Source organism: Bos taurus, chromosome 8 (genome assembly GCF_002263795.3).
Source record: "Bos taurus isolate L1 Dominette 01449 registration number 42190680 breed Hereford chromosome 8, ARS-UCD2.0, whole genome shotgun sequence".
Taxonomy (NCBI): Eukaryota; Metazoa; Chordata; class Mammalia; order Artiodactyla; family Bovidae; genus Bos; species Bos taurus.
Window position 1 is genome coordinate 74,621,383 of NC_037335.1, and position 17,986 is coordinate 74,639,368.

A 17,986-nucleotide genomic window follows, 5' to 3' on the forward strand; every position below is an offset into this window, starting at 1 on the left:
CCATAACCTTGACTAGAGGGACCTTTGTTGGCAAAGTAATGTCTCTGCTTTTTAATATGCTATCTAGGTTGGTCATAACTTTCCTTCCAAGGAGTAAGTGTCTTTTTATTTCATGGCTGTAATCACCATCTTCAGTGGTTTTGGAGCCCAAGAAAATAAAGTCTGCCACTGTTTCCATTGTTTCCCCATCTATTTGCCATGAAGTGATGGGACCAGATGCCATGATCTTCGTTTTCTGAATGTTGAGCTTTAAGCCAACTTTTTCACTCTCCTCTTTCACTTTCATCAAGAGGCTTTTGAGTTCCTCTTCACTTTCTGCCATAAGGGTGGTGTCATCTGCATATCTGAGGTTATTGATATTTGTCCTGGCAATCTTGATTCCGGCTTGTGCTTCTTCCAGCCCAGCATTTCTCATGATGTACTCTGCATATAAGTTAAATAAGCATGGTGACAATATACAGTCTTGACATACTTCTTTCCTATTTGGAACCAGTCAGTTGTTCCATGTCCAGTTCTAACTGTTGCCTCCTGACCTGCATACAGATCTCTCAAGAGGCAGGTCAGGTAGTCTGGTATTCCTATCTCTTCCAGAATTTTCCAATTTATTGTGATCCACAGAGTCAAAGGCTTTGGCATAGTCAATAAAGCAGAAATAGATGTTTTTCTGGAACTCTCTTGCTTTTTCAATGAGCACTGTTACTACTTAAGAATTTACAAGGGCTTCATGAGCTCTGTGCCAGGCAGAGACTGAGATATATTAATATATTTTCTAATCTCTTACACAGTCATTGTAGATCTTCAATAATAGTGGTGCCTCCTTTGCACAAAGCATGTGGTGAAAACAAAGCCAGACCACAGTGGTGCCTTGAGGGGTCTTTTGGGGGAAGTTAAGTGGCTCAGTAGTAAAGAACCCACCTGCCAATGCAGGAGACTCAGGTCCATCCCTGGGTCTAGAATATCCCCTGGAGAAGGAAATGGCAACCCACTCCAGTTTTCTTGCCTGGAGAATCCCATGGACTCGGAGGAGGCTGGTGGGCCACAGTCCATAGTATCGCAGAGTCAGAGACAATTGAAGCAACTTAGCATAGCACACACAGCACAATGACTTCACAACGTTAGAGCATCTCTCCCAAGCTTGATTTGTCTTTCCGAAAGCCCAGAAGCCTTGTGCAGCAGAGAAGGAAGCGCCAAACCTGGGATTAGAGTGGCCACTTGCTGCTCCCACTTACGAGATTTATCCCCTCATCACATCTGAGCCACACACACCGGCCTTATTATAATAGGGAAAGTAAACTATGTCCCACTTGTCCTCCTAAGAGGCATGGGGAAGGTGTAAGGAAAAATGCTAATCACTCCTTTTTAAAGAGGGAAGTGCCTCTTATCTGTCAGAAAGGCTATGGGAATCAGTCATGAGTGGGCTTTATAAGCTGGACAAAAACATGGGAGAACCATGTGTGTGGAGGAAATCCCCACCTTCCCCACCCATGGAATCAGGGAGACAGCCCCTAGTGTGTGATCTGGGAAGTTGGGGACACATTAGAAAAAGGACTCCAGGGTACACTGGCCCTGGGGGCTGTCTTGACTCCCTCATCACTGTCAGAGGCACCCAGCTGCCCATCCCTGTCACCTCACCCTGGGTCCTTTCTGAACACTGCATAGGTGGAGACCCACCAGTCTCACCCTCTACAGATTCCCAGGCAGACTCTTCCATTTTTAAAAGGAGGTCAGTTTCACAGTCTACTTCCTCCATTATTTGCATGTGGATTTTCACAGGTCTGGTGGTCAGACCACGCTCTTCTTCTTTTATTTTTCATGCATTTTAAAAATCTTTTCCATGAGCTTCCTGATGGCTGAGCGGTAAAGAATCCTCTTGCAATCCAGGTGATGCAGGTTCGATTCCTGGTCTGGGAAGATCCCCTAGAGAAGGAAATGGCAACCCACTCTAGTAGCCTTGCCTGGGAAATCCCATGGACAGAGGAGCCTAGTGGGTTACAGTCCATGGGATCGCAAAAGAGTCAGACACAACTTAGCGACTACACAACAGCATTGAATATAGTTCCCTGTGCTCTATAGTAGGGCCTTATTGTTTATTGTCTGAGTCTGTTTCTCTTTCACAGATAGGTTCATTTGTGTGTATTTTAGAGTCTACCTATAAGTGACAATATGGTATTTGTCTTTTCTCTTTCTGAGTTGCTTCTCTCAGTATGATCACCTCTAGTTGCATGGGCCATACTCTTTTGTCTGCTACCCATTGGCCAGAACTCAGTTATCAGACTCCACTGACCCAAGGGGAAATGGAGGGAGTGAAGCCTGGCTATGACCCGAGGGGAGAGGGGGCCAGTAGGTCAGTCACCTCATCAGCTCAGGAGTCCATGGCACAACTTGGGGCTGTCTTGCAATACTTTGTGTGAACTCAGAGGTCTTGTGGACAGAAGCAGAGCCATCTCCCTTACTGTGTGTCTCTTACTTTCAGCTTCTCCAAACCTCAGCCCCCCAGCCCATCTCATGTGATCCAAGCACCATGACCCATGGATACGTGCCCATAAAGGTGAGTCCATGCGCTCTCGCTGTCAGCCGAGTCCTCTCCAACCAGCCCATGTACATTTGTGAAATCTCCTGGGGAGCTGCACACCCACCATTTATAGGGAAAAGGCCTTTCCCACAAGCATCCACCTTCCCTGGTGGCTCAGTGGTAAAGAATCCACCTGCCAATACAAGAGATATGGATTCGATCCCTGGATCAGGAAGATCCCCTGGAGAAGGAAATGGCAACGCACTCCAGTATTTTTGCTTGGGAAATCCCAAGGACAGGGGAGCATGGTGGGCTATAGAGTCCATGGGGTCAAAAAAGATTGGACATGACTTAGCAACTAAACAACAACACAACAAAAGCATCATTCCTCAAAACTTGACAACAGATGTGGGCCAGTGTGATCAGACTCCCACCAAACAACAGGCCATGTGGGGGCCTTGCTTGGCCTGCACATCCTGTGTGTCTGGCACTTAATTTCATTATTTCATCTGGCGGGTGTGATTGGGGCCTTCCTTTGTGTCAGGCATGAGCCAGATATGAAGGGTGCAGGGAGGCACCAGACCTGTCCTGGGGAAAATGCAGGGAAAAGAAAAAGAGGGAGATGGCCAGTTTTAAGCCCAGGGATCAGAGCTACGGCAAGACCAAGGCCATGTGCAGAGGGGCCCTGACTTCCGACCCAGTTGGCATACAGGACAGGGCTTTGGGACATCTACTCAGGTTCATTTTGGGATCTTTCTTCATTTGGCACTGTTACTACTTAAACTATAAAAGCAAGTATAGCTATGGGTTAGCTGACACACAACAAAAAAAACCCCAACAGTTGCTTTGGAGCCGGAAAGAACCAGTTAGAATCCTGCATTGGCACTTACTAAGTCTACACATATGTGTACATTTCTTAATGTCCTGAACCTCAGTATACACAGCTATGTGATGTGACGGTGCTAATACCTGGTCTTGGTGTTGTTGTAAGGATTAACTGAAATATCCTGTGTTGATCATGGGGTGTTGTGCCTCATGCTCCACAAAGAAGAGAGCTGAGGACAAAGAGAGCAGGTGTCCTGAGCTGTGCGGGTCTGGGACCTGGGTGTGTGTGGGGGGGTGCCTGATGTCCTGGAGGAGAGCCACAGGGATATTCAGGGAGCATTGCTGTTTGCTCGGCACCTCAAGAAACAACCTAGATGAATGGAGGTCTTCCATGACCTCGGGACTTGTGCGGTCTGCAGTCTGCCAGGAAAATATTTCCCATGGTGACATCACAGGATATGGCCCTACTGGCAGTGACTCAGGTACTCAGAATGGGTGCTATGGGGATGGAGAAAGTGACTATAATGTAATTGCTGGGGATAAGGCTCAGTGGCGAAGCAGGCATCAGAGAATGAGTGGGATTTGAACAGTGAGAAAGGGCGTTTCTGGTGAGCATCAGTGAGTGCGGTCCTGGGTACTCCTGGAGTGGTGAAGGTTTCATAAGCTCCCTCCAGACCTCATCTCTAATACTGAATCAGCATGAGGGCCTCCTTGCCTGGGGCTGGGGTCTGGGCTGTGACCCTGCGTCTCCAACCCAGTGGACAGTGTTTGTTCTCACAATCCTCCTGATGTTTGCATATCCAGCCAGTTTCAATAGATTCCTATTTGACCTTGAAGGAGTGTGATTCAGAGCTGCCTAACCACCTCCTCTGGCCTCACCCCAAACTTAAGGACTGGGGTAGTGGCCTCTGGGGATCCTAGGCTCTGAGGGTACTGTTGCCTTGATGCCAGTGAAACTCAAAGTGGGCTAATAATAGATCTCCGATTTCTGGCTTAATGACAGTTGTGTTAACAAGTTGTTCAAAGGATGGGAAAGTGCAGGTGTTTGCTGAGCTACTCAGCTGAAAGAACAAACCTTTTAGTTAAGATCCATTAAGAACAGAGGGCGGTTAGGATCATTTGACTGAACAAAAGCACTGTAATATTTTTCAATATAAAGGAGTATAGAATTTAAAGTTCAATTCCTGGAAAAGGAAATGGCAACCCACTCCAGTATTCTTGCCCGGGAAAATCGCATAGACAGAGGAGCCTGGTGTGCTATAGTCCATGGGGTCGCCAAAGAGTCCAATGACTTAGCGACTAAATAACAATTTTACATGCAAAAGTCAAGTTTTACAAATTAAAGTATATTGCTGCTGCTAAGTCACTTCAGTCGTGTCCGACTCTGTGCGACCCCATAGATGGCAGCCCACCAGGCTCCCCCATCCCTGGGATTCTCCAGGCAAGAACACTGGAGTGGGTTGCCATTTCCTTCTCCAATGCATGAAAGTGAAAAGTGAAAGTGAAGTCGCTCAGTCGTGTCCGACTCTTAGCGACCCCATGCATATTAACTGTTGCCTAAACAAAAAAGTTCAATTCCCTTTCTTTGCCAAGTACTGAAGGAAAGACTATAGAACATATTCTGATTTAAAAAAAAAAAACAACAACAACTATTGTCCATGAAATAGTTTGTGAAACATCAGCCTGATATTTTCTTGAGCAAAATAGCTCATTGGGAATTATGAGTGAAACTTCCAGTTTGGAATGCCCACCCTGGAGTTGTATGACCTGCAGTGAAATAGAGTCATTCCAAGTAGATTTCCATAAGATGGAGCTTATTTTTTTTTTTCATTTATTTCCATTAGAAATTTAAAGATATGTATTTTGAGGAGAAAATAGGGTGCTTTGACTATATATTGCTTTAGCTCTTTTGCTTAGACCCTGCTGTAATGGTCAGGGTAGGCTCGATGCTGTAATAAGTAGCCCCACACTTCCAGTGGCTTGACTCCCAAGTTTGTTTCTGTCTGGCAGCGAAATCCGTTGTGGTTTGGGAATGGGCTCTCTCCTCACAGTCATTCAAGCACCCAGGCTTCTTCTTTTTGCAGGTTCTTCCTTCCTCACAGTCCAGTCCATTCGGGTACAGATAGAAAAAGCGAGGGGGAACCAGGTGCGAGAGAGGTTTATGGCCCAGATGGAACTCAGGGCTCTTGCACTCAGGCAGCACTGGCTAAGTCACACGGCCACACCCACTGCAACGAGGTTGGGAGAGGCCTGGAAAATGTCAGCAGAAGCCAAGGAGTAGAGAAGAAGGTGGATTTTCAGCCCGAGCAGTCTTAGGCACACCTGTGTAGTCCACCAAAGACCAGAAGTATAGCAGAGCTGGGGAAAAAAATTCACATTCAAGAGACAAACGGCTTTTAACGTAACAATCACGGTGTTCTGCACCTTCATCTGAATATTATGCCCTGCACGAGAGCAGCCCCCAGTTTACTTTATTTTTAATTAATTAATTGATTTCATTTTTGTTTATGCTGGGTCTTTGTTGCGGTTCGAGGGCTTTCTTTAGTTGCAGCAAGCAGGGGGCTACTCTGTAGTTGTGGTGCTCAGGCTTCTTGTTGCCATGGCTTCTCTTATTGCAGAGCATGGACTCTAGGGTGCACGGCCTTCAGTAGCTGCAGCTCTTGGGCTCCAGAGTGCAGGCTCATTAGTTGTGGTGCACGGGTTTAGTTGCCCCGTGGCATGTGGGATCCTCCCAACCTCGGATGGAGCTGGTGTCCCTTGCATTGCAAGTAGGATTGTTAAGCACTAGACCACCAGGAAAGCCCCAGCCCCTAGTTTAAAATATGCAATACATATGGTACCAGAAACCCTGACAGGATATGAGGGCCTTTTAGGGAGGAAAGCAAAATCAGTTTGTTTTCCAACGTTCACTTCAATTCAGTTCAGTTCAGTCACTCAGTCATGTCCAACTCTTTGCGACCCCATTAGCCACCGCAGGCCAGGCCTCCCTGTCCATCACCAACTCCTGGAGCCTACCCAAACTCATGTCCATTGAGTCAGTGATGCCATCCAACCATCTCATCCTCTGTTGTGCCCTTTTCCTCCTGCCGTCAATCTTTCCCAGCATCAGGGTCTTTTCAAATGAGTCAGCTCTTCACATCAGGTGGCCAAAGTATTGGAGTTTCAACTTCAACATCAGTTCTTCCAATGAACACCCAGGACTGACCTCCTTTAGGATGGACTGGGTGGATCTCCTTGCAGTCCAAGGGACTCTCAAGAGTCTTCTCCAACGCCACAGTTCAAAAGCATCAATTCTTCGGCCCTCAGCTTTCCTTATATTCCAACTCTCACATCCATACATGACTACTGGAAAAATCTTAGCCTTGACTAGACGGACCTTTGTTGGCAAAGTAATGTCTCTGCTTTTGAATATGCTGTCTAGGTTGGTCATAACTTTTCTTCCAAGGAGTAAGTGTCTTTTAATTTCATGGCTGCAATCACCATCTGCAGTGATTTTGGAGCCTAGAAAAATAAAATCAGCCACTGTTTCCCCATCTATTTGCCATGAAGTGATGGGACCAGATGCCATGATCTTAGTTTTCTGAATGTTGAGCTTTAAGCCAAATTTTTCACTCTCCTGTCTCACTTTCATCAAGAGGCTCTTTAGTTCTTCTTCATTTTCTGCCATAAAGGTGGTGTTATCTGCATATCTGAGGTTATTGATTTTCTCCCTGCAATCTTGATTCCAGCTTGTGCTTCATCCAGCCCAGCGTTTCTCATGATGTACTCTGCATATAAGTTAAATAAGCATGGTAACAATATACAGCCTTGACGTACTTCTTTTCCTATTTGGAACCAGTCCCCAGTTCTAACTGTTGCTTCCTGACAGGTTTCTCAAGAGGCAGGTCAGGTGCTCTAGTATTCCCATCTCTTTCAGAATTTTCCACAGTTTTTTGTGATCCTCATAGTCAAAGGCTTTGGCATAGTCAATAAAGCAGAAATAGATGTTTTTCTGGAACTCTCTTGCTTTTTCGATGATCCAGCAGATGTTGGCAATTTGATCTCTGGTTCCTCTGCCTTTTCTAAAACCAGCTTGAACATCTGGAAGTTCACGGTTCATGTATTGCTGAAGCCTGGGTTGGAGAGGTTTGAACATTACTTTACTAGCGTGTGGATGAGTGTAATTGTGCGGTAGTTTGAGCATTCTTTGGCATTTCCTTTCTTTGGGATTGACATTATGATCTTCTTTTCATGCTTTTCTTGTTCCAGTGAAGCTGCCTATTTCTGTTGCACAGTTTGACCATTTGTCTCTTCTCAGACATTTTCTTCTAACATTGGGGGTTTTCGCTGAGAAAGCCAGGCCAGGCGCAAGTGATCTGGCAGCATACTGAAATGGCCGTGTGGTCTTGGGAAGAGGTGTTGGTTCCCTCTGGCCTGCAGGCTGTGATCACTCCCTGTTCCCCTCTCTCTTCTACAGCCAGGGGTACGTCTGCATTTTGTGGAGCTGGGCTCTGGCCCTGTCGTGTGCCTCTGCCATGGATTTCCTGAGAGTTGGTTCTCTTGGAGGTATCAGGTAAGGGAAACTGGGAGAAACACCACGGTCAGGTGAGGGGAGGGAAGCATCTAGACAGTGTGACCCAGCCTTGGCTATCGTTAAGAAGCTGACACCTTGCTGTGGAGCATCGTCTCCCAAGGATGACCGTGATATCTCTGAAATATTGGGGTTGGAGATGGCTTCACAGCTCAGAGCTGTGCTAGTTCCTATAATCTCTTTGCAGATTACATAAAGGTCGACTTCCTCAAGATGCTTTATGCCACCTGCTAGGAAGTGTCTGTAGTGATTATAAAAATCTGCAAGGTCTTTACTAGGAAAGCTACTCTCTCTCGTGTCGCAGTAGATGCAGTGTACAAACCCTACCACCATCCATGGCAGCCCCATCCCAGTGAGATTCCAACCCCATGGCAAGGATTCCAGGTAGTATCATGTGGCACTTAGAATCAAGCCATTTATAAGAAGCAAAGAGGGAGTGTCCAAAAAATACTAATGAGACCACACCAGAGGGGTTCTGAAATGTTTGTGCTCTAGATCCCTGCTCTGGCCCAGGCAGGTTTCCGGGTCCTAGCTGTGGACATGAAAGGCTACGGAGAGTCATCTGCTCCTCCTGGTGAGTTAGCTGTTTTACAGCTGTTCCTGTGTGAGTCATGCCCTCTGACTGTCTGAGCTCTCCAACTGTACTGTCTTCCCCTGGTCTCATGTCAGAGCAGGCAGCCCTTCCAGGAGGTCTGACTTACCCCATCCCCTCCCAGTTCCTGCAGTGTCCATGTCTGTGCACTTTGGGCCCCAGATGACTCTGGTCCTCATACTCTGAATGAATATAAGAAACTCAGCCGTCTGTGCCCCCAAGGGAGTCTCCTGTGAGTCAGTGAGGGTATAAAGTGTAATTGGTACCATCTAGCTTTTTCCAGAGAAGGCAATGGCACCCCACTCCAGTACTCTTGCCTGGAAAATCCCATGGATGGAGGAGCCTGGTGGACCCCGCAGTCCATGGGGTCGCTAAGAGTCCGACAAGACTCAGCAACTTCACTTTCACTTTTCACTTTCCTACATTGGAGAAGGAAATGGCAACCCACTCCAGTGTTCTTGCCTGGAGAATCCCAGGAACGAGGGAGCTTCGTGGGCTGCCGTCTATGGGGTCGCACAGAGTCGGACACGACTGAAGCGACTTGGCAGCAGCAGCAGCAGCTTCTTTTTCAGAGAAGGCAATGGCACCCCACTCTAGTACTCTTGCCTGGAAAATCCCATGGACGAAGGAGCCTGGTAGGCCGAAGTCCATGGGGTCGCAAAGAGTCGGACATGACTGAGCGACTTCCCTTTCACTTTCATGCATTGGAGAAGGAAATGGCAACCCACTCCAGTGTTCTTGCCTGGAGAATCCCAGGGACGGGGGAGCCTGGTGCCGTCTCTGGGGTCACACAGAGTCGGACATGACTGAAGCGACTTAGCAGCAGCAGCTTCTTTTTTCAGCTTGCAGAACTGAATCTCTGGACCATTAACCAGTGACTCCCCATTCTCCCTCCCCTCAGTTTCCATCAAGCTCCCTTCTGCTCTCTGATTCTATAAACTTCACCAGGTACCTCATCTAAGTGGATCATACAGTATCTATCCTTTTGTAATTGACTTATTTCACTTAGCATAATGTCTTCAGGGTTCATCCATGTTATACCCTGTATCACAATTTCCTTCCTTTTTAAGGGTGAATAATATTCCATTGTGGGAGGCTCAGTAGATCAGTGATAAAAGAATATGCCTGACAATGCAGGAGCCTCAGGAGATGCAGGTTTGACTCTTGGGTGGGGGAGATCTCCTAGATGAGGGCATGGCAGCCCACACTAGTATTCTTTCCAGAATAATCCCATGGACAGAGGAGCCTGGCGGGCTACAGTTCACAGGGTTACAAAGAGTCGGACACCACTGAGGGACTGAACACACACACACACAATATTTTGTTGTATGAATAGACCACAGTTTGTTTATACATGCATCCATTGATGGACACTGGGATGGCTTCACCTTTTGGCTATTGTGAATAATGCTGCAATTAACACGGGTGTACAAATATCTCTTTGCATCCCTTCTGTCAGTTCTTTGGCATATATACCCAGAAGTGGAATTGCTGAATCATACCGTAATTTGCAGGCCAGATTCTTACTTAACCCGGCATCTATGGGCCCTAGTGGGAGCCCATCCGAGGATGTCAGGGCCTGTGAACCCTTGAGACCACATGTGGGTTTATGAGCATTTCCCCTGGGAAGGGAGGAATCCATTATATTTTTAAGATTTTTTTTAATTAGGGCAATTTTTAAAGTCTTTGTTGAATTTGTTACAACACTGCTTCTGTTTTATGTTTTTGGTTTTTTGGCCACAAGGCATGTGGGATCTTGGCTCCCTGACCAGATATCTAACCTGCACCCCCTGCATTGAAAGGCAAAGTCTTAAGCACTGGATTGCCCAAGAGTGCATTGTCTTTATCAGTGTCAGAGGGTTCCTCAGCCCCCAACCTTTAAGAATGCCATGTGGAGGAGGGAATGAGAAGCAGTCAGGTGTGCAGCAGAGTTGCTGGTCCCTCTGTCGTCAAGGATGCTCTTAGCAGCTTAGTGAGCCCAGGCAGTGGCTCACCACCCCTTTCCTGAGCTGCTGCAGCCACATTCACATCAGCCCTGCTATGCTGAGTTGGAAACCCGCTGACATGGGCTGGGGCTCTTAGGCACTCAGGGGCCACCTCCAGGCCACTCAGCCTATCATGGCAAGAGTGTGCCTCTATGATTGTTCCCTAAATGTCATCATGTCAACTCAGCCTCAGCTTACTACCTCTTGAATGACACAGAAGCATTTTAGATAAAAGGAAGGATTCAGCTCTTTCTGCCGCCATCTTGGTTCCGCGTTCCCCGCACAAAATGCCTGGTGAAGCCACAGACACCGTCCCTGCTACAGAGCAGAAGTTGGCCACAGCCCCAGGCTGAGACAGGGTCTGGAACAGAATCTGATAGTGATGAATCAGTCCCAGAACTTGAGGAACAGGATTCTACACAGGCAACCACACAACAAGCTCAGCTGGCAGCAGCAGCTGAAATCGATGAAGAACCAGTCAGTAAAGCAAAACAGAGCCGGAGTGAAAAGAAGGCACGGAAGGCTATGTCCAAACTGGGTCTTCGACAGGTTACAGGGGTTACTAGAGTCACTATCCGGAAATCTAAGAATATCCTTTTTGTCATCACAAAACCAGATGTGTACAAGAGCCCAGGTTCAGATACCTACATTGTTTTGGGGGAAGCCAAGACTGAGGATTTATCTCAGCAAGCACAGTTAGCAGCTGCTGAGAAATTCAAAGTTCAAGGTGAAGCTGTCTCAAACATCCAAGAAAACACACAGACTCCAACTGTACAAGAGGAGAGTGAAGAGGAAGAGGTTGATGAAACAGGTGTGGAAGTTAAGAACATAGAATTGGTTATGTCACAAGCAAATGTGTCCAGAGCAAAGGCAGTCAGAGCCCTGAAGAACAACAGTAATGATATTGTAAATGCTATTATGGAATTAACAATGTAACCATCTGAAAAGAGGACCTTTTTTTGGTGTTTCAAAAGAGTAACTGCAGCTGGGTTTGAAATTTGTACTGTTTCTATCATTAATAAAGTTATGGCTTCTTGTTGGATGAACTAAAAAAAAAAAAAGGAAGGACTCAGTCCAGATATTCAGGAAAGATGTCTAAGGGTATTTTCTTTAATTATTTAAGTGTTTATTTTCATTCATCTCTATTGTAATCTTCCCTGAATCCCTTGTACAGACTGTATCAATCTAATCATGTAATAAGATACGTTTTTTTTTGCTAAGGGGCCTTTTTAGTTTGTTGGTAACTGGGAGGGATTGGGGGCAGGAGGAGAAGGGGATGACAGAGGATGAGGTGGCTGGATGGCATCACCAACTCAATGGACATGAGTTTGGGTAAACTCCAGGAGTGGGTGATGGACAGGGAGGTCTGGCGTGCTGCGATTCATGGGGTTGCAAAGAGTCGGACATGACTGAGAGACTGAACTGAACTGAATTTTTAATCACACAAATTAAATTAAATTAAATGTTTCTTTTATTTATAATTGCAGAAATAGAAGAATATTCCTTGGAAGTGTTAAGCAAGGTAAGAAGGGTCTTTGGGTAACATCTGTAACTTATTTTCCATCCTGTGTTTTCATTGATAAAAGACAGAAGTGTGATTTAAGTCCTAAGAATGCAGCATTTCACAACATTTGGGTATAAGTTCTTTCTGAAGGTTGAAATATTTTGAAATAATAGCCAACATTTACTGTATATCAAGTAGGTTTTCCCAGGTGGTGCTAGTGGCAAAGAACCTACCTACCAAAGCTGGCGACGTAAGAGATGCTGGTTGGAATTCAGGGTTGGGAAGTTTCCCTGGAGAAGGACATAGCAACCCACTCCAGTATTCTTGCCTGGAGAATCCCATGGACAGAGGAGCCTGGCAGGCTATAGTCCATAGGGTTGCAAAGAGTCATGACTGAAGCAACTCAGCATGCACGCACACCCTGTATATCAAGTATTTTTCTAAGTGTTTGATGGAAAAGGAAATTGAGTACAAGGAGTCATATAATTTGCCTGAGGTCAACAGTTTTAGAGCCAGGTTTGAATTCTATAGTAGCTCCCCTGCTCCTGCTCTTAACTGCTCCACCATATCAACTTTCTATCCTGAGAATTTTAAAAAATCACTTTATTTTGGTAAAGACATTTTGGTCAGACCCTGGGAGTGGGTGTGTGGACTGGAGACTGCAGTGGTCTTCCTATTCTAAGGCATAAGCACCATTAGGAGGGGGACCCTCATCTCAGAGCTTGCTCCCAAACCTCCATCAGCCCTAGAGCAAAAGCAAAGGCTGGAGGGACCGGGAGGAAGAAACAGCCTCCTGTGTGGCCTGGAAACTGGTGATGCCACTGATTATGCTAAAATTACAAATGCTTATTACTGGCAGGATGAGGGGACTGTGGCCTGCCCAGGTATAAGCCTACCTGTCATACAGAAAAAGTACACTTAGTGAGTTTTCCAGTGGATAGTTATCTGGGTAGACCCCTGAGAATATGTATGGATCCAGGACCTTCCTTCTGGAAATGATTTCCCCAGGACCAGAGATCCTTCAGGGAACTGTGAGAATGATGCTGTTTCTTGTTAGAAATGAAGTGGTCCCAGGAACAGCACAGGATTCTGGCTGCCCTGGAATTAGTGACCCTGACTTCACTCTAGCCTGTGAACAGCCTCTGTAAGTTGCCAAAAAGCAAAGCCCATGCTCTGAGTTGCTTCCAAAGCAGAGTTGTGGACTCGGCAAACAGTGCCCGTGCTCAGGCAAGTCTGAGGAACCAGTCTGAGAACCCATAAATTAAGGGAATGATAAAGAAAGAAGGAAGTGGAGAGATGCTATGAATAAAACTTTAGTGCTGAGGGAGTGGTATGGACAGTATCAGCTAGGAGGAGAAGGTAAAGGGGTTCCTGTGTTTATTTCATTTCCCACATTCCTCCTTAATCACTTTTCTTGCTGATGGGGGACTCAGTTCACCCCAGTCACTGTAGCTGGACCACAGTTCTGCACCCTTCACCCCTTGGAGATGCTCTTACATCAGACAGTCTGTTGGTTCCTCATCGGGAACCTCATGGGTGCTGCCACTTTGCACGTCATGGAGTTTCTGGGAATCTCTCAGCTAAATTCCCCATTAGTGTATGCATTAGTCGGCTCGAGCTTACATGACAAGACACCACAGACCAGAGGGCTTAAACCACAGAAATGTATTTCTCCTCTTTCTTGAGGCTGAAAGTCTGGGATCTGGTTCCAGTAGGCTCAAGTTCTCGTGAGGGACCCCCTGGCCTGCAGGTGACTGCCGTCTTGCTGTGTCTTCACATGGCAGGGAGAGAGAACAACTCTGGGGCTATTCTTATAAGAACACTAATCTTACTGGCCCAGGGCCCCACCCTTATGGGCTCCGTATATGCAGCTCTGTAGACTTACTGTACTGAGCAGAGGCCCTTTGTGTTGGCTCAGGCAGAGATGGTGTGACAAGTTACCTGGGAGTCTTTTTGGAGGAGCGGGGCTGAGAAACAGGAAGCCATAGTTGTTTTCCCTTTTATATTGGATTAAGGCTCATCCTAATGATCCCATTTAACTTCATCACTTTTTAAATGACTCTACTTTCAGATATTTAATACAGCCATATTCTGGGTTAGGGGAATTTGGGGATGGGATTGTGGTTGGGGAGGACACAATTCAGACTGTAAAAAAGGCAAACACAGTAATTCTAATCTTCAAACTGCTGAGTTGGATGGCTACAGTTCTGATTTTGCTGTGTGCTTTCTTTCTTAGGACATGATCACCTTCCTGGATAAGTTGGTAAGTTAATTATCTTGAACTGATCTCTTTGGAGAATTCTGTTTGGGGCTGGGCAGTTAAAGAAAAGATATAATCCTAGAAGATGTCATCTGTCAGAGCTCTCAAGGGAGTGGCACAGGCCAGGGAAGTGGGGGTGGTGGGTGGGAAGGGACCACAAAGACAGGTTTGGAGAATACACAGATGAATTTGTTTTGCTTCTTGTTTTATGAAAAGCATCTTCCGAAGGATAGGATATCTTTGTTGGCTTTAAGCCAGGTGGAGAGGCTTAGTGCCAAGTTAAGAAGTTTGGAAAATATCCTAATATTCCCACAGTGCTTCCCAGGTGGCTCCGTGGTAAGGGATCCGCCTGCCAATGCAGGGGATGTGGGTTTGACCCCTGAGTCAGAAAGATCCCCTGGAGAAGGAAAATGACAGTCTACTCCAGTATTCTTGCCTGGGAAATCCCATGGACAGAGGAGTCTGGCAGGCTACAGCCCATGGGGTCACAAAAGAGTTGGACATGACTTAGCAACTGAACAACAATATTACACAACTTTTTAAAAGTTACACCCCTTTTGAAATATTTAAAATCTAATGCCTTCATTTAACGTGGTTTAGAATGTTTGAGTGTATAATGAGGCTCAAGGTCTATTGGAGGTCGAACCTTTGCCATCTTGGGCCTAGTACATTCTAACAGATTTTTGTGATATCCTGATCTTAATGGTTGTATCATTCTTTTAATGATTGTGTCCTGCCCACTTCCTTCCAGTGAGGCTGGGAAGGATCTGAAGGCCCTAAATGTGATCAGTAGGTAGGATAGAGGAGGGAGCCCAATTTTAGGTTGGGGGCTGTGTGCATGCTAAGTCACTTTGGTAGTGTCCAACTCTTTGCAACACTATGGACTAGCCCACCAGGCTCCTCTGTCCATGGGATTTTCCAGGCAAGAATACTGGAGTGGGTTGCCATGCCCTCCTTCAGGGGATCTTCCTGACCCAGGGAAGCATCTCTTATGTCTCCTGCATTGTCAGGTGGATTCTTTACCACTAGCACCACCTGGGAAGTCCTTAGGCTGGGGGACCTGGGTCTGACCTCCACCTGGGACCTCCACCACTTATCATCCGTGCAGCATGGGCAAGTCTCTTGACCACTGTGAACCATCTTTCATTTGCAAAATGTGCGTTAGAAGACAAAGAGCCTGTGACACAGTAGGTCTTCCATGGAAGGGAGTGTGGTCATTCGTGGTTACAGCAGCAGAGAAGAGGAAGTTCCAGGGAGAAATCAGGAGATATAAGATGCTTTTGAGGCTCTCCTGGCTACTTAGGGGAGAGAAGATCCCAAAAGAATGGGGAACAGAATAATAACCACTCAGTGTGAGATGAGCACAGGAGGGGAGGGGAGTCATTCTAACTTTAAGACAAATAGGAGGAAAGAAGGTGAAAAAAATTTTGATTGGAGAGAAGGTAGAGAGGGAATTCATGGCCAGTGGCCTCAGTCTTCCAAGAAGATTTAAAAGGCCAATTGTTTGTATGGCAGGTCTGTGGGGCCCACACGTGGGGACAGAGGTTTCAAGACAGTGGACATTGGAAGTAGTTGCTATGGTTGGACCTCAAGGGAGAACCAGGCCTTCAGCTCTCAGCACCTATCCCCCATCCCAGGAACCTGCTCACACTCTTCCCCTTTCTTTGTCCTCCTAGGGCATCTCTCAGGCTGTGTTCATTGGCCACGACTGGGGCGGCATGCTGGTGTGGACCATCGCTCTCTTCCACCCCGAGAGAGTGAGGTAATTAGGCAATGGGCATCAAGAGTTAGGGTCAGACCGGACTTGAATTCCCTAAAATCCTTTCTCAGGTCTTGAGTTCCAGAAAACATCTTGAAAATGGTAGGTTGTTATCTGAGAAGGTAAAACCTTATTCCCTTAGCTCACTGGTGTGTGAGTAGAATTGAAAAAATTTTTCACAACTTGAGTGTTGTAAGTTTTATTTGCAGCAAAGTGAGGACTGCAGCCTGGAGACAGTGACTTGGATAGCTCTGAGAAACTGCTCTGAGGAGGTGAGCGGGGGCCAGGTTGTATAGCAGTTTTGCAGCAGATGGCAGATGTATGGCAGAAACCAGCATCATATTGTCAAGCAAGTATCTTCCAATAATTTTTTTTAAGTTGATTGTTAATTAAAGAAAACGAGATATCTCAAGTTAAGGGAATTGAGCACTTTCCCATGTATGGAAAGATGCTTCCCATGTATGGGAAGATGCAAGAGTCTGGGCTCACTGAAACCATGCCTTTGACGTGCACTTCAGCTGTCTGAGGCCAGCATGCTGTGTTTTTACATCCTGAGTTTTCTCAGGGCTCAACTTAGGGAGTAGCTTCAGTCTGATGGCTCCTAGATGGTAGGTATTCTTTCTTTCCTGAGTTCCTGAGTTCAGGGCTTACCTGCTCACTTTGGAGGGCTGCAGTTGCTGATGACTGCGACATCCTTTGTTTACTGATATGGCAGAAAATATTCCATTTCTTAATAGGGACAGTTTAATGAGCTAATGTCTTAGGCACCAGGCCTGTCCCAGTCACCAGTAATGCAGGGAATAATGCAGCACCCTAGTAGCCAGAATGCAGGACAATGAGGGTGGGCTTTGAGGGGAGTGGGTGAGGTAGCAGGGATGTCAGCTTCATAGAATTGAGGACCAGGAAAGACTTTAGCCCTGGTTGGAGTCAGAAAATGCAGCTTTCGATTTTGCCCTAAACTGGCTGTGTGACAACTCACTTCACACATTAGGCCCTGGTTTCTTCAACCACAAAGTGGTGATTGCCACTCCTGCCCAACTCTTCCAGGGCTTCCCAGGTGGCTCTGTGGTAGAGAATCTGCCTGATAATATAGGAGCTGCAGGAGACACAGGTTCAGTCCCTGGGCTGGCAAGATCCCCTGGGGGAAGAAATGGCAACCCACCCCAGTATTCTTGTCTGGAGAATCCCATGGACAGAGGAGCCTGGAGGGCTATAGTCCAGGGGGTTGCAAAGAGCTGGCACAACTAAATGACTGAACACATACACACACACATGGCTACTTCCCCTGCAAAATGCTGTACAGAAGTCAGGTTGGAGTGATATTTCATGATCATGATCACATCACTCATAATTGTTTTGAGAATGGCATTTCAGGGCACCCATGGGAGCTTTCAGATGACCTGTTTTGAACCTGGAGGGTCAGATGGTCTTTGTGGCCACACACCACTTGAGTTGGTAACTGCAGTTAAAGCCTGTCTGACCTCCCATTTCAGCCTTCTATCTTAGCAAATTAACTAAAACATTATCCTTAGGAGTCCTCTGTGTTTCCCTAACTAACCCAATTACTTTTTGTTTGGCAGACTTTATACAAATGGAAACACTTGAGAAATTTTAAAAATGTTTATGCTCAGTTCAACCCCAGTTCAAACGGTTGGGTGATCTCAAAGACCAGAAAAAAATCAAACATTTCCTAAAATAGTTTTTAAGTTTTTGTGCTCTGTTCTTCTGATCTCTTTAGCTTCTCTCTCTGTTTTTTCTCTCTCATTCAAAAGCAAGGTAAGAAATCAGCTCTCAAGAATCAGTTTCACCAAAAAGTTACTCTGCAGACCATGTTAGGGGCTTCTTCTTCTTCTTTTTTTATTTATTGGACTGCACCGGGCCTTAGTTGTGACTTAGTTGCCCTCAGCACGTGGGGTCCTAGTTCCCCGACCAGGGATTGAACCCACAGACCCTGCATTGGAAAGCAGACTCTTAACCAC

At 46.3% G+C, this 17,986-nt stretch overlaps 2 protein-coding genes across 3 annotated transcripts in view; both read left to right on the plus strand.

The window, feature by feature from the left end:
• Positions 1–17,986, plus strand: part of EPHX2 (epoxide hydrolase 2) — a 71,174-nt gene that overhangs the window by 30,404 nt on the left and 22,784 nt on the right. For both annotated transcript variants that reach the window (XM_005210301.5, NM_001075534.1), the window contains 6 exon segments: positions 2,474–2,548; positions 7,794–7,889; positions 8,403–8,481; positions 11,972–12,006; positions 14,225–14,251; positions 15,925–16,010. In XM_005210301.5, coding sequence (XP_005210358.1) covers positions 2,474–2,548; positions 7,794–7,889; positions 8,403–8,481; positions 11,972–12,006; positions 14,225–14,251; positions 15,925–16,010 — 398 coding nt within the window.
• LOC781381 (nascent polypeptide-associated complex subunit alpha-like) lies at positions 10,731–11,526 on the plus strand. Its single transcript, XM_059889494.1, is given in 2 exon segments — positions 10,731–10,819; positions 10,821–11,526. Coding segments are annotated over 2 exon segments (648 nt in total). The 5' UTR covers positions 10,731–10,771; the 3' UTR covers positions 11,421–11,526.